This window comes from Coturnix japonica, chromosome 2 (genome assembly GCF_001577835.2).
Source record: "Coturnix japonica isolate 7356 chromosome 2, Coturnix japonica 2.1, whole genome shotgun sequence".
NCBI classification, from domain to species: domain Eukaryota; kingdom Metazoa; phylum Chordata; class Aves; order Galliformes; family Phasianidae; genus Coturnix; species Coturnix japonica.
This window is the reverse complement of record NC_029517.1, coordinates 31,095,051-31,120,444: the sequence shown is the minus strand read 5'-3', so window position 1 is coordinate 31,120,444 and position 25,394 is coordinate 31,095,051. Positions and strand designations below refer to the sequence as shown.

At 42.2% G+C, this 25,394-nt stretch overlaps 1 protein-coding gene across 1 annotated transcript in view; it reads left to right on the top strand.

Annotated features, from left to right (window-relative positions):
• The window catches only part of COLQ (collagen like tail subunit of asymmetric acetylcholinesterase), a 32,693-nt gene extending 9,062 nt beyond the window's left edge, over positions 1-23,631 (top strand). Inside the window, exons 3-18 of the mRNA XM_032443195.1 lie at positions 437-549; positions 2,181-2,285; positions 3,274-3,318; positions 4,003-4,029; positions 4,821-4,892; positions 7,258-7,320; positions 8,321-8,347; positions 8,972-9,016; positions 9,192-9,227; positions 9,783-9,863; positions 13,246-13,342; positions 14,393-14,532; positions 17,139-17,258; positions 17,828-17,948; positions 19,171-19,273; positions 21,153-23,631. Coding sequence (XP_032299086.1) covers positions 437-549; positions 2,181-2,285; positions 3,274-3,318; positions 4,003-4,029; positions 4,821-4,892; positions 7,258-7,320; positions 8,321-8,347; positions 8,972-9,016; positions 9,192-9,227; positions 9,783-9,863; positions 13,246-13,342; positions 14,393-14,532; positions 17,139-17,258; positions 17,828-17,948; positions 19,171-19,273; positions 21,153-21,222 — 1,265 coding nt within the window. The 3' untranslated portion in view covers positions 21,223-23,631. The remainder of the gene's footprint in view (positions 1-436; positions 550-2,180; positions 2,286-3,273; positions 3,319-4,002; positions 4,030-4,820; positions 4,893-7,257; positions 7,321-8,320; positions 8,348-8,971; positions 9,017-9,191; positions 9,228-9,782; positions 9,864-13,245; positions 13,343-14,392; positions 14,533-17,138; positions 17,259-17,827; positions 17,949-19,170; positions 19,274-21,152) is intronic.
• Positions 23,632-25,394: the final 1,763 nt, after the last annotated feature.

Here is a 25,394-nt window from a genome sequence, read left to right as displayed (position 1 = left end):
GGATGTTAGGAAAAACTTCTCCAAAGGAGTGGTTTGGTGCTGGAATGGGCTGCCCGGGGAGGCAGTGGAGGCATCATCCCTAGAGGTGTTCAAGACAATGTTGTACTGAGGGACATGGTTTAATGGGAAATACTGGTGATAGGCAGATGGTTGGGCTGTGTGATTTTGGAGGTCTTTTCAAACCTTGGTGAGTCTATGAAAATCAGCCTATTTCATAGCCACGTTATAAGAGTTTAGGGCTTGGCACAGCCTTCAGAATATGAAGGACATTGTAGATTTGAGGGACTGCATGGAGTGTGAAACTTTTTTTTTGCTTGGATTAGAATGCTTCAATGGACACAGGATGTAGAAAAGTGCTGTGGAATGGAAGCTCACCTTGTTCTGTGAGGAATATTTGTGGTGTTCAACACAATGGATGAGTGTTTGTATTGAACAGATCTCCCTTGTTTGGAACAGAAGAAGCAGCCTACCCGCAGAGCGTGCTGCCTCCTCATCCCGCCTCCGCCGCCCATGTTCCCACCACCGCACTTCAGGCACGACTGGAGCTTTGTAAGTGTGGCTGAGGGACCTTCCTCTTCTTCTTACATGAGTTTTGATGTTTGACAAAGACTGACTCTTTGAGCACTTCTTCATGGTGTCACTCAGCAAACACCTCTGGCTGTGTTGTAGTGCTCTATTACTTTCTTAGAGCAAGGCAATCCTGAACTGAAGGAAATGTAAATGAAATAAACCAAGACAGAAAGGCAGTGTCCCATCCTACACAGTGATACGGAGTGTACTCTATACAAATATCTTATTTGGATCACATCTGCCTTTGTGGAATCTATTCCCACCATTTTGCAAAAGTGAAGGGTGTGTTTGAGTAGCTGGTATGGAGTTTTCACTCACACACATAAGCATTTTCCTGCTTTATATGGCATGTATCCATTCATATATGTTAACATAAACAATACGTGGTATACACTGGGTATATGATACAGCAGTTTGACCACACGCACTTTTTGCCCAGGCCTGTTACCTCCAATCTGTTTTCCATCCCAACATAATGAATTTTGCCACCTACTAGTAAATCTTATTTCTTAATTCTACTCTTCATTTACCATATCCAAATTTAGCAACTATTGCAAGCACTATGTAAGTAGAGACTAGAAACATTTCTGACAAGAACTAATCCAAGAAAAAATACAGCATTAAATCCCATGTTGTCTTCAAAGATAATGAGATTGAGCTCAGAGTATTATTCCCCCGACCCAAAACCTAATTGCCTCTCCCTTTCTCATCTCTTGCCTAGACCTCTCCTGCTTGTGCCATGGTTTCCTGGGGAAGAAGACCCAGAGAAAAGATCCCCTTAGGAAACATGGTGTACTGCTTCAGGCCCCTCAGTGAGGATGAGTTTGGGACCAGGACCAAATATTCCAGAGAGTAATCTGAATATAAAATTGCTCCTGGCACCATCTCCTCATAAAAATAATAATGATCATGATAATTAAGTGGTTAGCAGGAAAGTGGGAGCCATGTGAATTCTCAGTGGAGGCTCTGTGCTTTGAAGTTCATGGTTGGAATTTTTCTAGAAAATGGCTTTTCACTTGGACAATTTATTAACCCAGTGTTTCTGCCTCAGTGCTTGTTTTTATTTCCAGGGGAGAGAGAGGGGAGATGATAGATATATTTTCTGATAGGACATCAACATACCAGTTTGCTCATGCAAGCCCAATTTTAAAGTCAAATGATTAGAGACCCATTGGTCTTTAAGGGGAGTTGCTTCTGGTCAGTAGTGAATGAATGCCTAGTTGATATCTACTGGAGCGAAGTTCACACTGCCCATATCCCTGCTGAGTGCAGCCTGTATTATTAGAGCAAAGCTGCTATTTTTGGAGAGGAGTTGCCACTTGTGAAGCGTGATGAAGGGAGCAGGGTCAAGGCTAAGAATAGCCCTGGGTCCCACGCTGGCTCAGGGGGGACGCGATAGCCCAGCTGCGGCGCGCGCCTGGAAAAGGAGGAGGAAACATGGGACAGAACACCATGCTGAAGTGATAATGTTGAAGCATCCGCGAAGATAACCTCATGACACATCACAGGCTTCTCCCCGAGGCAGTAAATAAGTGCTCTGCAGGCTGTAGTGGCTGTGTATTTTTCCATGTTCCCTGTAAGTGCTCATTCATACATTTTATCTTACCTAGAGGCTGCTTGATCTGCACATGAAGGAATTGTGTCAAGAGCTCCAGACAACGCAGGCCTTCTCTCTGCCTGACTCACATTGCCCTGCAGGGCCTCCTGGTCCCCAGGTGAGTGATGCATTTGTGACCAAACCACAATACTCTCTCATTTGCTCCAAAGTCCTTATAATGCTGTTAAACGTTTTCTGTAAATGCCTTTTATAGCTTAATAAGCATATCAAGCCCTGGCTTAATTTCATTTTGACATGACTATGCATAAATCGTGTAGGTTTTTTACCTTGTGTTCTCATCCCTGCCCTGAATATTCCAAGTTTGAAGTTCAACTTTCATTTTCATGGTGTTTTACAGTGGGTAGCAGCCCTGAAAAACCCCAGAGGTGCCATCAGCTCCTTCTGAGGCTCTTTGCTGGTTTATTTGTTTACTTTAGGCTTAAAAAAGTAGATCAAATTTGATTCAGACTGTAATTAGCTACATTCTAATTTACACTACTGAAAGCCTAAAATAACTCCTCCGACTAAAATAGTTGGAGTAATTTACATTTGAGGATACAGTTTGCTCCTGCTCATGTACAATTTGCATCATGTTTTGCATGGTATAAGACAGCCAGGCTCCAAAACTGAAGTGAGCGATTTGTATGGTGAACCTCATGCTCCTTTCATCATAGCTCATGGGATTTCCCTCAGTCAGCTCCAAACCTGAAGTGAGTGAGCTGTATAGTGAACCTAGTGGTCCTTTCATGATGGCTCACGCGATCTCTTTTAGTCAATTGGAAACAAATGGGGATCTCTTGACTGAAGCACTCTAGAAACAAAACTGCTTTTCTCATTTGGGATTCAAGGTCTCCTTGGATCAAGAAATCTTCTGAAAAAGGAAATGCCCCCGCACTTCCCATGTCAGTACAACTCTCCAGTTGCCTTCAGCAGTGAAACAGACCTGGCATTTAGAGACATTGTTCAAATACCACGTTCAGCACCCTGACCTTGTGGGTTTACACCATTCCCCATTGCCATCCACAGGGCTGTGGGTTGAGGGAAGGCAACCACCCAGTGCCTTCTCACAGATACAGCTCAATAACAGCATTTATTTCTCTCCCTAGGGTCCACAAGGAATTCCTGGTATAATGGGACCAAAAGGGGAGAAAGTAAGTGCCTGTTGTTACAGAGTTTGGTGTGATTTGAGAAGCTGAGGAAAACGATTGGAGAGAGGGTGTTGGATGTACTTTTTTCGTGTCTGTTTAGTCTATGATGGGGCATAAATACATGTGGGGATTTGTTTTATTTGAATGTAAATGTGTGGATGGATTTGAAGCTATAATTTAAGGCTTTATTTTCCAATGTTGATTTTCAATCTCAAAATAGTTTTTTTAATGGCTTCTCATAATAGCTACTTGCTTCTACATTATGGGTGAGAGAGCAGCTTGGGTACAAAGTCAGTGCTCTTACAATTCCTGTATTTAAAACACCTCCTCCTATGGGAGCATGTGAGGGACAGAGCTCTCCCACACAGCATTGATTGTATGGGCCAGCTTGTGTTAAAAGCAGTTTAGGTATTAATGTATGGCTTCAGACTTGCAAAGTGTTTGTACCATGATGATATCTACCTAAAGCATCAATTACATGCTTTTCTTGACAAGGAGGTGGCAGTAGATTTAGGGCCAAGAGTGCAGGCAAAGTCCAGAAGCTCTGTTAAAGTAATTCTTCTCATTTTATTTCTGGAAACAAAGTTCTGAATCCAAAGGTGTTCCCAATGCTCTTTGTAAATGCATTGACTAAAGAGCCTCTGTGGACTATATGTGCTGTGTCTAACCTGTTCCTTTCTCTGGCAGGGGGAGATTGGCAGGCCAGGAAGAAAGGTATGGACGAAGGTGCTGCCTCAGACGCCAGCCCAACATTTGACATACACAGGAAACACTGAATATAAATTGGCTATTATTGAAGCTCACCCTGCCTGTGTTGCTCCAACAGCCAGGAGGTGGCAGGGAGCTCTGGGTGCAGGGCTGGAGAGCTGACACAGCTGGTTTAATTCCATCAGCCAATTAAAAGAGTGGGAGGTTACCTGAACTACTGTTCTGTGGATAAGGGAAGCAGAGTATAGGACCTACCATAAAAGATAAATAGAAACAACAAAGCCAAACCAAACTTTTTACTGCTCCAAAGCAGAGCCAGGCTTCTCCCAACAGCCCCTATGGAGGAACAGCCATTAACGATTACACTTCCAGAGCTTTGGCACCAATGCAATCTGCTGACTGCAATCCTGTGCTTGCTGACATATGAGCCATGATAGATTGTCAAAAATATGTGCCCCTACGTGTGTTGAAACAGAATATGTTATCTCAGTTACTAACTGCTTCCATTTAATGTAATTAATTTTAAAAGAAGACAGAAATGCAGGATGAAATCAGAGATATGCAGGGGGTAGTCACTAACCAGGAAAAGAGATTCTGTTCTAATAATAAGCAAAGGATTTTAACACCAGCTACTGATCAGTGATTCTAATGAATATGAGACATATAAACAAAGAGATCTTTTACTTTCCCCACTCTGGGGAAAACACTGTATTCTTCCATGTCTCCTTTCTGCAGTGGAGACCTGTGTGTAGGAATAATGTTACGTGAATTGTTGTAATCAATGTTTTCCGTTCAAGGGTAGACCAGGTCCCCCGGGTGTCCCTGGGATGCCAGGACCAATAGGATGGCCCGGACCTGTGGGGCTGAAGGTAAGACCAAAATTAATACAAGATAATCTACTAAACATCATGATCTGAACACGAGGGCTGCTCAGGAAGCCTCTGCACCACTGTCTGCTGGAGACTGGGGAGATGAAGCAGTGTGAGGACGCTCAGTGCTTGCCTAATTTCTTACACTGCTCTGCAAAGGCCATCGCCTTACACTGCACTATCTGCCCAACCCCATGCAGCACTTCTTAAAACATGTCACAGGTAAACTGAAAATCACGACTAATGAAGACTCACTGATAATCTCTGCTGTTTCACAACCACATGAATCAGTGTTTCTAAACTGACCACTGTCTCTTATGACTGTTCTTGATAATCTCTTTGCCTAGATATACTTTTTGACAATATAAAGGGAACGTATCAGGCTACTTTCAGGAGAAAAGGATTAGAAACCACATGGATTAATAGTGTGTTCTTTGACCTCACTCCCATATGAGCAGACATTCATCCTGGTGAATTTTCTTAGCTAATAGCAGTAGAAATGACAGGACATACTTTACTACTGCAGAGTGATTAGTCCATTTGCTATAAACAAAGCTGCAGGATAGTCCTTTTTCTGAGTTTTACCAAACACAGATCTACAGATCTTCATAGGAGCCACTGAACAGAAAGTTTCAACTGGGACATTTGAGATAGATAACCTGCTTTTATCTATCCAGCACATGTCAGGCAAAATGATGGCGTAGAATTCTTATCTTGAAACTGCATTTTCAAGGGAATCTTTGACTATTCGTTCACTCCATGAAAGCTGCTACCTCATCTCAGAGGATATGATGCCATAGATTTTGCTGCTGCAATTCAAGCCACACCTGGGAAGCAGACCCTCAGGCTCCTTATGGTTGCGTTAGATGAGGATCATATTCTGCATAGCATGTGGGAATGTAGGCAAGCAACTGTGTGCTTTTCAGTCAGGGTACTAGAAAGGAGCCAAAGTTCACTTTGATCTTAGTGACGGGGAATGGTGTCTTCCCAAAAGCACTGTGTGCTGAGATCTCCAGCAGTGGGAGCAACGAGAGCAGAAGGGAGATACTGCTACCTAATTTCCACACAGTCACAGAATCACACAGAATCTGGGAGCGGAGCAGTCAAACCTCATTCATTTTGCCCATTTTTAGTTTTTGTATAAGCTCTGGTTATATTTATGAAGACTCTAATTTTGATTTTAATACCTCTTTGCTATAACTTTTTTCTGTGCACTTCCAGAAGCGTTTTTCACATTCAGTAGTAAAATTTATTCCTATAGTTCGACTGTTGTGTATCAGCGGATGCTTAATGTCCATTCTCCTGCTCCTGTTGTCTCCTCTGATACATCTCCATTTTGTTCTCTGGATATGTTCCTAACTTCATTTCTTCTGTTCACAGAATCTGATAGTCATCTTCATAATAGTCATTCATTGCACTTTATTCTTGCTGTAAATACCCTGTAAACTGTTTTGTTTTGTTTTAAACCNTGTGTATCAGCGGATGCTTAATGTCCATTCTCCTGCTCCTGTTGTCTCCTCTGATACATCTCCATTTTGTTCTCTGGATATGTTCCTAACTTCATCTCTGATATTCACAGAATCTGATAGTCATCTTCATAATAGTCATTCATTGCACTTTATTCTTGCTGTAAATACCCTGTAAACTGTTTTGTTTTGTTTTAAACCATGTTCTTATCTCTGCCTTATATTTTTTTGGTTGGATCTACTTCCTCTTCGTCAGACACAGCCTTGTCTAATCTGTATTTCTTCTACTTTGTTTCTTTGGGTCTTTTCTGAACTGCTGAGGCAGCAGCCAACCTGAAAATCCTCTCTAGTACTGGGAATGAGAGTTAACTGTGTTCTGTTGGTAGGGCTGCTGCATGTCTGCAGAGGCTGCCCTTAGATATAATTAGCTGGCAGCAGACAGAGAGGATATTGTAAAGCCTTTACATGATTTATTGTCTCTAAACCACTGTAAAGCCCATTATATCTCAGAATGATGATAAAAGTAATCATGTCTCTTCAAGCCACAAAGGCTTGCAACAAAATACCCTTCTTTTCTGCAACTCAGTAGAAGCGATGTTTGTGAGAAACAATGCAACTTCATGCAGAAAAAGGATGTATTTCTGCTGCTAATTTGCTTTCACGTCCTTTAGCGGCATCTGCCAAAACTAGCATACCAAAGAGAATGTAGATAGGAAAACAAGATAATATGTGTGGTTTCAAATAGAACACAATTGCAGTAGGGAACTCTGACTACAACGTTACAGGAAGGTCAGGCTTGTCTCATGTATTTGTCACAAAACCCAGAGCACTGAACTATCAGTCAGATACGACCTCAGCAGAGAGCCACAATCAATAACTCTCTTTATTGACCTCTTTAGGGTGAAAAGGGAGATTTGGGTGTGATGGGATTGCCAGGTACCAGAGGACCAATGGGCTCCAAGGTTTGTTAAGCAAATGCTGCGTTTTCAGACATTGGTTTCTAACGCTCTGCTGACAGCTGCTTCCCTCATAAATTTGCTGGAAAGCATCCATCAAGACATAGCTTGTCTAATACAGTTCTCCTTCAAGCAAGGCTATGGGTTTTGTTTTTGTTTTCTTTTTGTTGGGCTTGGCTGCATTTTTGGCTTTTCATAGAAATGCTTTAGTGTAAGTTATTGCATAACACAAAGATTTATTCTAAAAGCAAAGCAAATAGATAAGTATCCCACTGGAATACTGCACTTCTTCAGTACCTGCACCATTAACTCAGACATGCAAGTTTTTTCGCCCACCTCAATAGACTGGAGAACATTTCTATCTTCTACTAAAGCTATGTGTGTGTGTTGACGCACACACATTGATAGTAAGCTCAGTTTGGTCCAGAAGATCTGTTATCTGCACATCATTTTCTATAATGTGGCTTCTGCCTTTACAAAACTTGTGCCACAACACTTTAAGGAACTTGATATAAATGATGTATGTGGATTATTCAGAGGCAATGGCAAGAAGAGCTGAACACAGTATTTTTCTTAAAGGGAAACTCAGCTTTATAGTAATCTCCACTCACATGATGGCTTAAATGTAATTTAAGGATGTTCTGCAGGGAGAGAGAAAAGAAGATTATTTCTAAAATTAATTTAGGTTATTAATTGTAGTTTCATTCACTTTCAGTTACATTTAATTTCCCTTGTTTTACTTTTGAAAGCAATACTGAATTGTCTGGCTTTAGCTGGCTTTTTCACATTAGCTTTTGGGCTGATTTGTCTTGCCTTTAATTCTTATTTCATAATTCTGTTTCAGCGCACTTCTAGAAGCTATAAATATTATGTTGCTGTTACAAGTAGATACAATTAATTACTTGTGCTTCATTTCTTTCCTTCACTTTAAATTTGCAAGGTGTGAATTTGCTTCTTTGGTTATCTTGAAAGTGAGAAGCATTAAAATATCTGTCATTCCCTTTAGGGTTTTCCAGGAACTAGAGGAGAAAAGGTCAGTGTAACAATAGAATAACATGTAATTTTGTAATTGGGAACAGTTGTACAAAAACAGTAACTAAAAATAAAGTCAAATTTTGATGGATGAAGGCTGAAGGTCTCATTAAGAAATGCAAAGATGCATTGAGAAAGGAGGACAGTCGTGTGACTTGGGGTGAGATGTTGAAGAGATGAGTCTTACACCCCATTTTCTTGTGAACAAGTTACTACAGCAAACCCCACTAGAGTTTCCCTATCTCTAGCACGGGTATAATGATCCTTAAGTGTTGGTTGGGCTTATTTAGGCTACATATTCTTTGGCATGGAGACTATCTTTGTTATTCAGTGGGGTCTGACTTTCAGTGAAGATAATTTGGGAAACAATTAAGTCTCAAGTATTACATCAAAGGAAGACTTTTGACAGAATAAGTGCCTTTTTCTACCAGCCTGACTCTTAATTCTACTGTAATATCAATGAAGGTAATAAGGAAACATTGTAGGGTATCTACTGTGCATCTCAGCTGAAGATACTACTGTATTCTGCGCCATGACAAATAGTGCCTCACATGGGATAAATGTTTCTCATTTCCTCACGAAATGATAGTGATTAAGCTGTTGCTACCCTGTTATCTCTCACCAGGGTTCCAGAGGGGACAGGGGTGACAAAGGAGTCAAAGGAGACCAGGTACTTTTCCAGATGGCTGTGAGTTTTAGCTGATCACATTGCGGGGCTTTTTTGTTTTGTTTATGCTGGTGCCACTACATGGCACTCTGCATTTCTCCTTAGAGGCCTAAACTGGTGCTGCTTTGTCAAAGCTCACTCCAGTGATTTTGATGAATTTTCTCAATTTGCTTTGCAGGGAGAAACAGGCTCCCCAGGAATGCTGGGACAGAAAGTAAGTGAGCACGGTGTATTGGGGAATTTCAGTAACTGCTGGCACACAGACAGTAAATGGCTTTAGGGACATTTTGGAAAGCATAACGCATTGAAAGTCTTGCTTGACTCAATGATGAACATTTCTTCCCAGAACACTGGTTTAGTGATAATCTTCTGTCTATTTAACATAGTCAGACTCGTAATATACATTCATGAGCAGCCTAATTGTTTGTTTGGGTTTTATTTTTCACTTGTTTTTCCATTCCTGCAATTCCAAATGTGCATCTTAACAGCAAATGTGATATTGCCAAGAGTTGGAGAGTTTTGCTTGTCTTCATCTCCCTTCTAGGATATTCCTGGTCTCCCAGGGATTTTTCAAGGAGATTTTGATAAATTAAAATAAATGTTTTTGGTGTCTCTCTCATTTTAAAATATGATGTGAATTTCCAGGTAAAATACAGCATCAGTGTAATCTGCAAGAATTGCATGAACAAAAGCATCATCCACCTGCTGTGTCGTATAAGGCAAGTATGATCTACTTATGTTCTTTTTCTTTCCCTCTTCACCCACCAAGGGAGAGATGGGCCCGAAGGGACAGTCTGGAGCACCAGGACACAGAGGACCTATAGGAAGACCTGGAAAACGAGGCAAACAAGTAGGTCCATGGTGTTTCCCCTTCAGTTCCCTGCAGTTCCCAGTGTTTGTATGATGGTGGGGTAGGACTGTGTGATCTGTTCTGTGCTGGTGCTTTGCTTTTGGTCCCACTGGCAGCATTGTAGCACCTTGCACGTGTGTCCAGGTCTTGTCTTCCATGCTCAAATCCCTTGCTGTGCAGCATAGTTCAAGTAGCTTTTTCCCTATTTTGATAACTACCTCATTGAATATGACCAGAGAAGACCTCGAACCTAAAAAGCAGACCCTTTGAATCCTAAAAATCACAGAGTTACGCTCTGAATCCTATCTGATGACTGGAGAGCGGGACAAAGTGGATTTGTTCTGTCCAGTGCATCCCATCTAGTTCAATGAGGCTTTGGCCAGGCCCAGTGCTGATGACACAGGTCTTGCAGAGCTGCAAGGTGTCCAAAAGAGTGCAAAGAATCAAAGCACTACAGCACCCCTTTTTCTCTCAGTTAATACTAAAATCATATTTAATTCTTAGACTAGGATATTTATGTCATAGCCAAGGAGACCAGTTCCTTTACTAGTCTGAACTGCCATCTGCAGAGTCTATTTCTTTCCTATGACAGGGCAGGGAACTGTACTGTACTGATGCTGTTTTTAACATACATCTGCTTAGATACAGGAGCTTGTAGATGCTGTGGTTAATGGGCTCAGCTGAAAGCATTTTGTTTTCAGTCTGGTTATGCCCAGCATTGCAGACAGAAGCACAAGCTTGCTTTGCTGTTGGTCTAATGTTGTCAGCTATTAACTGAAGAGAAAGAAAACCCAGTGTGGGGATAAATAAAAATTGGGTGTTGGGTGTTAAGTCATGACATGAAGAAGGTATTTGCAGTGTGTGTGCTGTGTAAACTGTGCTCATCTGTCCCGTTAAAAGGGATATGCACAGAATGTTGCTCTGTAGCATAAGTCAAAGAAAAGACAGAGTGCCTGCAGATCAACAGGAAAACTGCAGTCCAAGAGGACTTCGTGCTTGATCTTTCTTAGACATTTTATCACATTACACAACGTCTGGAACAAAAAGCAGTCTCATAAGATGTCACAGTTCAGGGCAGCAATCAGTGTGATTGAAAGAAATGTAGTCTTGCCCTGAACAAGGGATTTGTGGAGGCTTAGTACACAACCCATAACTGGCACCTTGAAAGCAATTTCAGCATTGATCTGCACAAAAACAGGGCTTCTCTTTCTGTAATTAGTGAACTATTTATTTCCTTTCTCCTTTAAAAAACAAAATCCAAACCTGCAGGTGGCATTTTAAGGCTGTGTAGATCCGACTGCTGCCCTTAAGTGCTGTAGTTATCTGGCTGTTTGTTCAGCTGATGTTTTCCATCAACATAGAGCCATTTCCTGTCTCTTGATCCAGCTGACATCTCCAGATAAAAGCAGCTAAATTAGGAAGGTGTCATTTCCACTTCCATTTTGAGATATCTCTTGATGGTCCCATTCACTTCTTCAATTCTGCTGTGCCTCTGGGGCAAGCTCTTCCTAAATGATGGCCAGGAATTGGGAGCCACAACTCATCACAGGCTCACTGTCCCCAAACCACTCATAGCACTCAAAGCTCTGTGACTTGAGAGCTGACTCCTGAGGAGCAAGTTTAGGATTTCCTTCGTGAAGGAGGAATGACTTAAAGTTTCTGTCAAGATCACCTGGAAAAAAGGGAGAGGGCTGTAAATATCAGTATGTCTGGGGCACGCATTCTTTAATCTACCTATGCTAAGCAAGAGGGCATTAAGCAGCCATTCCTCCAAAGCAGGAGTCACAGAGTTCAGCCAATTTTTAGTCAGCAAATGTCAGAATAGCACTGGGTTTTCTCTGCTAGATCCTTATAGTGTGGGGAACAAGATTTCCCAATGTTTTCTGTGAGGGCTTCAAAGTCTTGGCCTGCCGGTTTTGTGTATTCTTGTTGCATGATGTAAGAAGCAATTAGTGATCAGCATTGCTGACATTCACATAAATCCTGGAATATTTTAATGGCACAGAGCTTATCTAATAGAATTAAACAAAGCAAATATTCAATTACTTCTTTATGGGCCATAAAAAATATATATAATAATAATAACCTTCCTCTGTTGAAATGGTGCAAGTGACATTCAGATGTATTCACGGGATGTGGGATATTCTATAACAACAAATTATTTTAGCATATATTACTATGAATGCTTCATTACTCTGAAATTAGCTATACAGCTGCCCATCATCTGTCCTTGAATGAACATTAACCTGAAACTGCTCCATACTGAAGGAATTAGTCTCATTGCCATTGAAAGAAGTATAACACGGCACATTTTTGTTTTACTAAATGATATGCTGTTACATAAGAATGAAATCAGTTATCTCAGCTTTAAGCTATGTAATACACTTCTGAAATATAAAGCTGAGAAATGCAAGCCTCGGAGAGAATATGAGCAGGAAGATAAATATAGTTATTTTTAATAAGTGTCACCATATTAAATTCAGGAGCAAAAATAGGAAGGTGTTGAATAGTTCTAGGGTAAAACCATCAAATGCCTTGTGGTATGGCTGCATAAATAAGCTCCCCTGAGGCAAATTAGGGCTGATTTTACAGAATATTGTATTATTGTGTGGTAACTCTGTAAACTTGTCTCCCATAGATAATTTTACAGCATTTTGATGGAGTGATAAGGCACCAGAGCAACATCGTTAGTCAGCATACAGCAGGGCAGTCGCTGTGTGCTAGCCTGCACTTTACAAAAGCAATCCCTTGCTTGTCTTGCAGAGATTTGTTAACAAAGGTATATTCACAGTGACAGCCAAGGGGATACGTGAATTGAGGTTCTAAAGTACTTCTGAAAATACTGTGGGTCTCCAAGCAATTAGTGTTCTTCTGAAGATCTATGCCCTGAGACTGGGAAATGTCACTGTAGAAGCCCTTGTGACTCCTTATTGAATTTTCTCTTTCTGGAGATGAAATGAATCAGTTTCTTTGTCTAACCTGCAAACTCAGCTTACACTCCTGAAGTCAGAGCCACTTACCAAGGGTTTCAGCTCCACCAGCCCTTTGTCTCTGAGCTGCACTGGCTCCTAGGGAATGGGCAGGGATAAAAAGGCATCCTTGAAGGAAAGTCCCTGAATGACTGAAATAAGATCAGGGTGATCCCTGACTCCACACAGAGCAGATCTGCTGGCACTTTTCACTTTCACAAGCAGAAGTCCTGGCTGGACCCAAGTAGAAGAGGAGAGCACCTCTCTTCTCTGGAATGGTGGCTACAAAGTTCATGATGTATGTTCCTATTGGCAGATGCGTTGGTTTTCTTGAAAGGGAATCCAGTGCTGGCTGGGGGAACTTACATGACATTAATTGCTTAGGAAATAAATGAATGTCTCCTCTCTCTTAGGGGCAAAAGGGAGACATCGGACCTGTGGGTATCATGGGCCCACCTGGCAGGCCTGGTCCTTCTGGCCAGCCAGGCCCCCCTGGACCTTCAGGATTAGGTAAGTGGGGATGTACACAAACTGTAATGTTCAATGAAAATGGAAGAGTTTTCCCAACCTGCGTATATGCTCAAGTGTTGGAAAAGAAAAGCAAGCTCAACTGGAAACAGTTGTTGTCACAAATGGACAACAGCAGTTTGTACCTCAGCCATTCAACATTCTCTTTCCATTTTCTTTTCCCTTTTTCTTCTCTTGCTCACATCAGTGGACTGAAGGTCTCTTCCAGATGTTACTAATGGAAATGGTGCATCTTTGAAGCTGAGGCTGCTTCAACATCTACACACCTTTTGTCTCTCATTACAAAATACCTTTAACCTGAGTAATTCAACTGAAAGTTTTCAGAGGACAGAATTTTCACCATGCTGATGGGAAGGCAGCCAAGATCCTGAGATTACTTTTAAAAGGATTTATTCCATCCACAGAAAGTTTATGCATCAGGCTTGTTGGTCTTTTCCCTCTGGAATATAAATTCTTGTCCTAGATGACCTTCCTGTAATAATATCACTGCTTGCAATATGAACATGTTGGCTCATATCTAATTCTGCAGAGCGCTACATCCTTCCCAGAGTTTGAAAGTCAGAAAGCAGTAAGTTTTTATGTATTTATTTGTAGCGCTCCTTTGCTTATTGTTGGGTTTTCCTGTATGAAAACCTTTGAAACAACACTACTGAAGTGTCCACAGTGTGTTGTGGACATCTACAGAGACTGACTTAATGTCAGTCTTACCAAACTCACCACAAAGCTGTTCTGACCAGGCTGAGTTTTGTCTGGAAATCCTAAGCAAGTGGCCATTCTCTTTCTCCAAAGTGGTGGCTAAAGTGTGATGTGAAAGACAGTTGTGGCACAAATACTGTTCTTTCTCCTGAAGTGCTGGAATTGGTGATTCTGGAAACTGTTCTTCCTTCCTTTCTCAGTGGTGTTTGTGGGAGATGTGGATAACTGAAAAATATGAACACACACATCTACCTGACCATACTCTTCCCACTAAGACTGTGTTTGGGTTTTGTTTGTTCATTTCATAACAGTGCAACATGGTATTTTGCTTCCTAGGGCAATTTGCAATAGGACCAAAAGGGGAAAGAGGCCTTCCAGGACCTCCAGGAAGATGTCACTGCAGACCCCCACAGCATGTGAATAATCCACCATATGAGGAATCTGTGTTTGGACACAGGTACCCAAAAGTCCCTGCGGTAAGCAGAATTCTGGGAGGGGATGTGAACAGTTCTTGCATGCTTTTATTATAAGAATCATTGTATTAACTACTACTTTGGGCCTAACGGGAAGATGGCTATATCTGGGCAATGCATTATGTCCAGTATCCAAAACCTATGAGATCAATCTGTGCACAAGAATTTGGTCTCACAACCAGTCTGAGGGCTGTGTGGTGGAGGTGCTGAAATGCAGCAGTTTCAAACCATCAGTAATGTGGCTCATTTTTAGAAGCCTCTCTCTGAACATAAGGATGCTCCTGTCTTGCTGTACACACACAGTCTGTTCTTTTTGTTTTGGTCAGTTGCAGTGTATTTCAGATGGGCTGGTGAAGGAAGCATCTGCTTCTTGCTTATATATCCTGTTTTCTTCTGTACAGACAGTGATTTCAGAGTTGTATATTGGGGTCGAACATTTCATGTGTACAACAGAACTTTCCCCCAAAACACAAACCCTCCACCTTGAAACAAAAAGAGAGTCAGACTTCTGAGCACTGCCTATAGGCAGACACTTACAGAGCTAATTTCACTTGCTAGGCTTCTTGAAGGAATTTTTACGAGCAAATTGGAGAAAGTAATATAAAGGATAAGGCATTGTTAAAAAGTGACCTAGTCGTTTTTCATCTCTGATATCTTTGTAAATAGTATTTCTGGACTTTTCCTTCAGCTTTTCTATTTTATGCATGGTAGCTCTTAATTAGCAATGAAACTGCCACCTTTCTGCTGCTGCTATACACAGGCACAGCCCTGCCACTCAACCAAATGTCTATCACCCACTGCCTTGCCTCTAAACATGCAACGATTAGCTCTATTAGCTTTCCCATCTGTCATGCTTTCAGAGAGTTCTTGCTTTCTGTGCAAAAGGGACCTGCTCACCACACGCAGTTTGTTTAACCAGGTCGATGAACTCAATCTTCTGCATGAGTGTGCTGCAGTTCTTGTCAGCTGCTTGCTCACCCCTGTTGCATTGCAAAAAAAAAAATGGCAGAAATGCATGAAATCAAGGTGTATTTGCATCATGCAATGTTGCAAAAAAAAAAAAAAGTGATATATTCCACAGGGAGCTCATAGTCTAGAGAATAAGGCTCACAATGTTATGTGTAGGTCTTACCACCCTCCTTCTTCACCAGGCACTAAGAGTAGAGCTTGATAAGACTGCTACTTTGAATATAAGTAACCCACATTATATAAACCCTCACATGCTGATAACCAAGAGCCATTTCTCTTGAGAGATGGCAAAGAGAAAAGCCATGTCTCTGTCAGTGCCTGCCCCAGCTGTTTCACCCCTTTGAGCAGCAGCAGGGAGCTTAACAATGCATTTATTTACTCTGATCAGATCCTCACGCAGCAGCTCAGAAACCTTCCTTGTGCAACTTGAAGACTGCAATCAGAGTTGCTATAGCTGCACGTGGGAAGATGCAGAGAAGGTCCTCCATCCTTCTGCATATCCCCAGCACAGCCACCCACTCACCCATCAGCACTACACTGCTGGGGTGAGTGTAGTGAGGGCAGGAAACAAAGCACTGCCCTCTTAATAAACAAATCTGTTATTGATTTCCAGAGAAACTACAGCTCTGAGGCTGGGACTTCAGCTCCTGGACACAGCTACAGAATTGGTTCTTTGCTGCCTCTCTGTTTCTTTGCTCTCTTTCATTCTAGCTGAAGGCGTTTTTATTCAATTGGCCTTTGTCAGGGGCTATGGGAATATTCTGCTATGTAAAAACTTCAGGGTAATTTGTTTTAAAAAGAGCCAATTCTGATTATGCTGGTGGGAATCAGGCTTTGACCCACATCTAGTTGCTCTGAATCATCCCATTTGCTTTTTCTTAATTATAAAACAAAAATGGTTTGAATCTTCCTAAAAGAAATTTGATTAAGCTTCCAAGGGAAAAAAGTTATTTCCTAATGCCCCTTACAGCCAGTTTTGGCAAATGAGACATTAAACAGTTTTGGAAAAGCTTTGATAAAATCTTGTCCTAATTCTGTCAATTTGTTTCTAATGTTTTTCTGTTTAACTGAAGACTTGAGTTTAGACTAAAGTAGGTGCATATAAAGAAACACGAATTTCAATGCCTTTTATGTCTAAACAAATACACGGTCGAAAAAGGTAAGTGAAGGTTGCCCTGAGCAGTGCTTTATTTAATTTATAGCCATAAACATGCCTAAAAGTTATATACAAACCTAGAGAGTGCTTATACCCACGAGGATTTTGCAGTCATGCCAGCATCGAACTATTGGGACATCTGAAATTGTTCTCGGTGGTGACTGTTTGCATTGTTTGATAAGTGTTTGCATGGTGGTTATCTGTGGGTGTGTAAGAGTAGGGGGTCACTGGAGCCTTAGCTGGGTACTCAGGAAAGACCACGAGCTTTTGAAGGTTTGTGTCTCTTACCAGTTGCAAAGCAGCATCTTATGCGTGTACATTCTCACCCAGGTCTGACATGCCATTCTGTTTCAGAAAGAAAACTTTTTCTGTGCAATCCTTCATATATTTGCAGATAAATAATTCTGTTTGCAAAACTGGATACTGTGACAATTAAAAACACTTGTCCTGAGGGTTACCAACCACCTCTTTTTCTGTGCCTCAGATTTTTGTGGTGAATAATCAAGAAGAATTGGACCGGTTACACACTGAAAATGCCTTAGCTTTTAGAAGAGACCAGAGATCTTTGTATTTCAAGGATACCTTTGGATGGCTCCCAGTCCAGGTGAAAATATGACTGTGGTTTCAGAAAATTCGTGAGTGTGTGTTTCATTTTTAAACACAGCGGGTATATTATCATACTGAACCACTCAAGTGAATGAAGAAAAAGTCTTATTTTTCAGCATTATTGCCATTGCATCTAATTCTGTGGGTTTTGTTCACAGGAGTCTTTGTTACTTAACAGTGCTATGGGTTCTGCTAACCTCCCTCTGACCCAGCCGCTGAGCCACCCAGCTGGGACTGAGTTTGGGGAATTACAGTAGTAACAAACAGTTTTGATTTAACACAAAATAAGGCAAAACTCAGCAGGGAGAAGAGTTGTGGGAAGACACAAACTGTGCAAATCAAAGTCATGTATTTTCTTACTGCCTAAAGGAGCTAATTTCCACTGAAATCAGAGTTGGGATCCTTATATTTTTCCACTGCACTCTGAAGCAAACCCCGTTTCCCATTGCACAGTGGGATATGGAAATGTGTTTGTGGTACCCATCTTCCACAGCCCATCGTCTCTATTTGTTGAGCCCTGCTGCTGGCACTCCTACACGGTAACCTCAGTGTGTTTCTTTTGTCCAGCTCACCCCTTTCTACCCTGTGGATTACCGTATTGAGGTTGGCAGTACCTGTGGAGATGGAATTGTTCAGGATGGGGAAGAGTGTGACGATGGCAACACGGTTGTGACAGATGACTGCATAAGTAAGTTGGAAGCAGGCTCTTTCTACGTGGAATGTGCAGTAGTTGCTTCTGTGGAATAACATGCACAATGGCCACAGTACCAAAATCAAGATCTTTCATGTACACGAATGCCACACACAGGCAGAGGTGATGCCAAGTGTTTGCCACGTATCCTTATTGAGAACCATGTCCCTGACTACAAAGAGATATTTGGCACCAGAGCAAAGCCCTTGCATTCCAGGGACTGCATCCAGCCACTGTTTTACACACAGACTTTCCATGGGACAGGTGTCTTTCTGACCACAAGATGTGGTACCTTTGCAGCATATCACAAAACCCATTTGAATAAGCATGTACACTGGCTCCTTCCATCGCTTTCAGCCCACTGCCATCACTTAGCTTTACACAGCATTTGATTCATGTCTAGTTGATCTTCATGCTTTCCTGGTTCTGGTCAGCAAAGGCAAGGAGTACAGAATGTAAGCCTGGCACACAAACAGCTATCTCAGCCTTCACATCTACCCTTGCTTTCACTGCTTGGCTCCTTCCCCAGAATGCAGATGTATAAATGCCCCTCCAAGCTTGCCTGCCTACAGAGCAATCCAGTGAGACTTGAGTTCTCCAGGCTCCGAGCATGAGAAAATGATTCAATTAGAATTTGCAGTCAGACATGGGGAACAAACATGCAGGACAAATAGCGCTCATTAGCTCTAGTGCCTGTGAAATTGCACATTGTGCATCTGGAAGCCCATTATGTTGCTGTGTGCAGTGCACTGGGCAGAGTCCATAATGGCGTGGCAGTACATAAACTTCTGACATGATGTGACCTGAAGAGTTTTAATTGAAGTCGTAGAATCATCAAGATTGGAAAAGGCCTTCAAGATCTCCAAGTCCAATCATCAACCTGACCTACTGAGTCACATTACTATACCATGTTACTTAATGTCACAAATTACTTGAATATCAGCACACTATCATCATTCTGATCTTGTAACTCTGAAAAGAGCTTAACAAAATGGTAAGTGGACTTAGTTGTAAAATCAGCTCATTGTTCTTAGAAGCATTTTCCAATTATTTAGATTATTAAAATACAGCCCACAAATTACTGCAGCCTATGTACCAGTCAGGCTTACTCCGAAGTGCCTTGTTTTATGCTTTTCCCTAAGTCTAGCACCACTTGCCTCTCCAAAATCCTTTACATATGGAATGTGATAAAGGTGTTTCCTCCTATGTTTCTCACTAGGATGCCGCCGTGCTTACTGTGGAGATGGCTACAAACATGAAGGGGTGGAAGACTGTGATGGGAAGGATTTTGGATATTTGACGTGTAAAACATATCTCCCTGGGTATGTATGAACTGTATTCCCTTTGGTTATTTTTTAATTCACCTTCAGCATTAAAAGAGAAGAGGATTTCCCATGTAAACCTTGTTCCTCTGGGATCACTGCAGGTAGTGAGAGAGAAAGACCCTATTGCCACCTTATTTTTTATGTTGTTAAGTCATTTCTAAGTTATAAGCACATTCTTACAAAGTGGATAATCATACAAATACATGTTTACCCATTGTTTGCCAATATTTATTTCGTATCTTTATTATTGCATTAACACTCACCCTTAACACACTAAGAGCAGGATACACCGTGATGAAGAGATGATCATGTTGGTGGAAAGAAAACCAACCAACCAAACCATAGCATCCAAACAACCTGTACTTCTAATGAGTCCTCTAGAGGTATTTTTGTTTCTGAATCAACCATTCAACTATCAGCCTTTCTAAAGACAAGGAGATTCACTCAGGAGAGAGGGCATACATCTGCTTAGCAACACCCTTCATTTCAAACATCTGTGCACTGTTGACTTGCCTCCTCTCCCTTTGTTCAAGCAGCCTCCTCTGGTGAGCATTCTGCCTCAAGCAGCAGCACCTCTATTTAACTGTCAGGTATTGTTACCCGATAGCAGGAAACATTTAATTTGCAAATGAAATTTTGTGCAGAGCCCTCATCATTCATGGAAGAATAATGTGCTAATTGACAGGAATAAGAAACCACAGGGCATCTTTGTAAATCAGATGCTGTGCTAATCCTTCCACTGCAATTGTTGGAGCATGCCTGGTGTAAGAGATTACTAGAATTGAGACTAGTAAACCGGACAGCCCAAAACATTTTGAAGAGCTCCCATCTGCAGACAGTGTGAAGCTGCTCTCCCGTGAAAGCTATTCCAGCTTAATAATAGGAAGTTTGGTGCTGAAATGAGACCCACAGAAGCTTGAGAAAGTTTTATAGATTTGATTTTCCACATATAACCAAGGAGTGAAAAGCCACTCAGATCCTGTATCTTTGTTTTTGCAGTCTGTCAGTTATCTGCTCAATCAAAGAAAGAGCTGTGACTCATCTGTAAAATGAGATGAATATATGAGCTTGGCACTGCAACAGGAGCTTCACCCTGTTCTCCAACACCTCTTCTGCAACTGATTTTCCCATTATCCGTACTTTTTCTGGCCCTCATGTCCCTCCTCACATTTCATAAATCTTCTCTTCAAATGTTTGTTCTGTTTCTGAGAAAGGGGTTTATCCAAGGACACATTTCAAAGGAGCCGTGCTTCAACTGCAGTTTGTGGACTATCTGATGGATGTTTACTCACTTGCACTCTTGGGAGCAATAAAAGCTCAGTAAAATCACTGGTTGGATGTTCAGTAGGTAGAGTCATTGCAGCTCAGAGTAAACAAGCAGAAGGACAAAATCAGATACATTTTCTCTCATTTTGTACAGGCCCTTTGCAAAGGCCTCCTTCTAGTTCAGAGGTAGGCGTTTGTCACTATCGTTATTTCAAGTGCATGAAAAATAAGTTAAAGGATGGGCGCAGTCCTGCTGGAGCCATTGGAAGTAACTGGATAAACACTTAGATTGGATTCTCAGATATTTAGTTACACTCTTCCCATCAGTGAGTGCTTCCTGCATCTACACACCTGAGACAATCAAACCCCACTGTCAGGTTTGTTTGTTTGCTTGTTTTAATTCTAATAATTGGTAATTAAGACTTTGTTGATAGTGACAAGGGGGAGCGCAGCAGAGAACTACGGGAAATTGCCCTCACATTTTGGGTGCTGTCTGTCACTGCACTTGGTGTTCACTGATGTTCTCGATTCTTACAGAGAGGCGCGCACAGAGGACATTTGATAAGAGCTACAGCACGTTCTGAAACTGAGATATTCTCTTTTATTTTAGGTCTTACGGAAAACTGCGATGCACTTCTTACTGCTACATTGACTCTACACAGTGCCGATACTTCACATGAGGGGAGCAGAGAAGGGCAGCATCCCACACATCACGGGGTGCGAGGTGCTATGCTGTTGTCTACCCAGGAAGGTCTGGGATTTAAAAAAAAATAAGAAAAGAAAAAAGAAAAAAAGAAAGAAAAAAAAAAGAAGAAAAAAGAAAAAAGCCATCTCTGTGTGAACACAAACAGACTTTGTGCTGCTGATGGCCGCTTTGAGACATTTGTCTTTTTTTTTTGTAATTAATTAAGCCAGATTATGAAATAAATAGGACCACTGTATGCTGTCTTAATAGAGAAACTCCAGCAGCGTTTGCCAGTAAGACTCGTGGGGCTGTGTGTGGGGACTTACTCTGTCACAAATGCTACAGGAAACTGAATGCCACTAACCAGGAATATCGTGTAACAAGACAACATTACCTCGGCTTAGCACTGTTCAGCCTAAATTAAGTTCTTCAGGATTTTGTTTTTCAGCCTTCTCAGCATAAACACAAAGCATATCTTGGACACAGTGTTTATGGAGACTTTCTCTTTTACTATGATGTGAACTTCCTTCGTGTTGTATCCAGGAGGGTGTGATGATGACTTCAGCGGCACTGTGGTTAGCTGCACACCTTGGTGGTTTGGAGGAGCAGGGGCCTTCCAGTAAATGCTTTAAAAATCAGCAGATGAGGCAGAAACCCTCCAGGAAAATAGTTGGGCTGCGTCTGTCTGCACCATCCACAGAAATGTGGGCTGTCACACCAAACCTCAGCTGGAGGCCACAAAGGCCAAAGGGGGCAACCAAATGGTGATGCAGCCAAGGTGCTTGAAGTAGGACATCAGGCTGGGAGTGAAGACACAGGATGAGCTGATTTCATTTTTCACCTTCACCAAGCCAGCTGCATTCTGTGTGATCCCAATAGGACTGGGGAAGTGCTAGGTCAGCAAGGCTGCCCACCTGGAACCTCAATGCAACCTGGCCTGCACTCTGGTCTCAGTGCTGAAAGGCCTTGTTCTTCTCTCATGATCCACTCAAACTCCATCCTTCCATGATGGCCGTACCCATCCCATGTACTGTCCCCTCTGGACTGCTCTCCTCTCCTGTCGTTGTGTCTGGAGCACCCTGCAATGTGCCTCCTTACTTTTGTATCCCTGTGACACACAAACCCTGGCCTAGCGTGCTTGTGGGTGCTCATTCACGCTGTATGATGTACATATATCTCTGTTTTTTCAGGACATTTGGTCAACTCTGCTAGCTCTGATAGGAGTCAGGGTAATTATCTACTTATTAATTAGCATGCACTTAAGAACAAATTTCATATGGGAAGCATATTAAATACTGTATGTGCAGAGGAGTTCGTAACAGAAAAAAATGGTACAAAGATGTGTGGAATTTAGGACTAAGAGCCTCAAACCAAGGTGTGATTTTCATACAGGCCACTCTTTGCTGCTTTGCTGTAAATGCTATACTTTAATGTTTGAAGTGTATGAGTTGCTTGTCACAACGGGAGCACCACAGCAGCTGCACTTATATGGTTACTTCTTAAAGGTTGAATAAAGGTGAGTATTGTGTTATAATGATAGTGCATTAAAGCAACCAAGAATACATACAACTTCTACCACATGTATAGGACACTTTAGCTCTGCATGTCCGAACCGATACTGGAAATCAATTAAAAGCAAAATAAAATTAATGTACTTTATGGCTATTGCTTACCTGGGCAGCTTATGCTGTGAAGCTCAACCACCAACAGCTGTAGCCTATTTCAAAACCTGTCTTCTTATTGCCTTTTTTTTCTTTCTTTCTTTTTTTTCTTTTGTTTTTTTTAAATTTAATCAGAGGTCTTAATAAAAGGTCAAAGAACCAAAGGGGCAAGGAACTTCTTGCCATAAGCTCTGGAAATCTATGCACTAGGATAGCTGCCTTGTAGTGTCCCACACTGGTGCAAAGGAATGGGTTTCAGCTGGTGGGATCCAGCACTTTCTCCAAGGAGCCCATCTTCACTTGCAGCCCCCCAGAAGGCCTTGAAAAAAAATTGGAAGTCCCAGTGGCCTTTCATTTTCAGCTTTAAGTCGTGTTGTTTTTAAAAGTTCCTACCTCCAAAGGACATTTGAAAGCCAAAGTGCACCAAGGGCAGGAAAGGAAAAACAAGTCGTGATCTCACATGTCATATTGTAGTGTGCTGCACATAGAGAAGAAGTGTAGCATCAGCCTGGTCAGAAAACAAAGTGTGGATTTTAAAAGGACTGTATTAAAACAGTACAAAAAATTCAACATTTTAACAAAAAGAAATGCAAGTTGTAAGGGAAAAATAAAGCAAGCTGTGGAACAAGTTTCTTACTACTGTCTTGCTCCCCTCTGATGATAAAGCATCATAAAAAACATCTGAGGAGGTGTTAAGTATTCATGTTATAAGAGACTGCAAATAAACCTTCCTCTTTAATTCAGATGTATCTATTATTAATTGAGGATTTGTCAGCTGGATGGTGCCTGGGATGCTATGATTTATCTTCTGTCCTTGCCTGAGTTTCTTAATGCATTGTGCCTACTGTGGCTCAAAAGCTGATTGAGGTACTTCAGTTCCTTGGCCTTCTGTGGCAGTAAATGCCTGTGGGAAAGGTTTCTAATCATTAGTGTGCAGCTGTAGATGAACTCAGAATTAGTACAAGCTTACATCGTGCACAGTATTTAATGTATACTAAAAAGCCAGCTTGCACTTAATATGTAATTAAATACATGTAGTTACCCACAGCATGTATTAACAGCTCATGTCAATAAATCATGCTGCCTTAGTTCTGGCATTTCCTTGCTTTCACTTATCGCTGTTTGGCTTTTACAATGCACTTTGCACGTGCCCAGCTGTGTGCAAGCTGGGGCTGTGTGTGCTGAGAACTGGGGTCACCCTGAGCACAGGGAGTGCAGAGCAAAGTCCCAGCGTGTACTCCTTCATGGGTGATGATGTCCAGTGCATGTGAGGGGCATGAGCCTGGAGATGGAGAGCCAGGCCAAAGTGCATTGGTAGCTACTTCCCTCTGCCATGCAACCTACATATTGGAGCTTAAAAAGCAGAGAGTCACAGCCTGACAGTGTCCTGTGTGGGTGACAGAAGGTCCTTGTCAGATACGTATGTTTCAGTGGTTCTGCTGCTGGCAAAAACAGGCTGTGAGAGACATTGAAAACAAGGTTACCCATTGCTCTCTGTGGGCTTGCTCTGTGCCAGGACAGCTTCTGGTGTGAAATGCTGTGGGATTACAGCATCTAAATAAAGCCATGGATCTGTACCTGCTGCTGCCCAGGGATGAGCAGGCTTTGCTTGGACTGCCTGTCACTGAGCTGCTGGGCTGACCTACAGACATCCAGTATTTAATCCACTGCTCTGTGTGCAGAGGGGGCTTGGCTGGGTGGTTGTCCAGGACAAAGAGCGGTGGGCAGCAACACCTGGAGCAGCAGTTGTAGGCCCGGTTTTATGGCTGGCTGGTTGTCATAATTCAGCTGCCTGGCAGCCTGTTGAAGCCTCATTAGGCTCCTGAGGCACAGTAGGAAACAGGTGTCCTGTGGTGAGTGCCATGGTGAAGGAACTTTGGGTACATGTTGAAGGGCTGCCCCTGCATTTTGTAGCCATGGCATCCACCTTGGAATCAGGGCCACAGGCAAGCAGCAACCCCAAGAGGCCTAGGGGCTCCAGCTAAGGAGAAAGGAGGTGAAACACTCTGCTAAGTACAAGGCTGCCCTGCTTTAGGGATGGGCTGAGGGCTCGGTAGAGCAAAGCTCAAAGCTCCTCACAGAAAAGGCTCTCCAGTCCCAGGTGTCCCAAGGCAGTTAGCAGTACGTCGGCAGTAGGATTTCAGCAGTCCCAGACAGTGCGGTGACATTGAGTTCTCCTCCCTGCCTGGCACGTCCATGCTCAGGTTTCACAGCAGAGTGGCCTGTGCTGCTGAGCAGAAGCACATGAGGGTTGAAAACATTGTGATTTCTATCACACAAAGAACCCACATGTAACATCAGTACTTTGGAGCGGAAGGAATTCCCACCACCTACAGCTCAGCTGGACATGGGCACTGAAGCTGAAGGACAACGTGTTCGACAGCTCTCATTTACAGAGATCATCAGCTCTGTGTGACATTTATGTAGGGATGTGAACCATGGCAGCTCACCAGACTGTCCCTTGGTTTCAACAAACTGAATTCCAAGGCAAAAGCCTCTTCAGAAG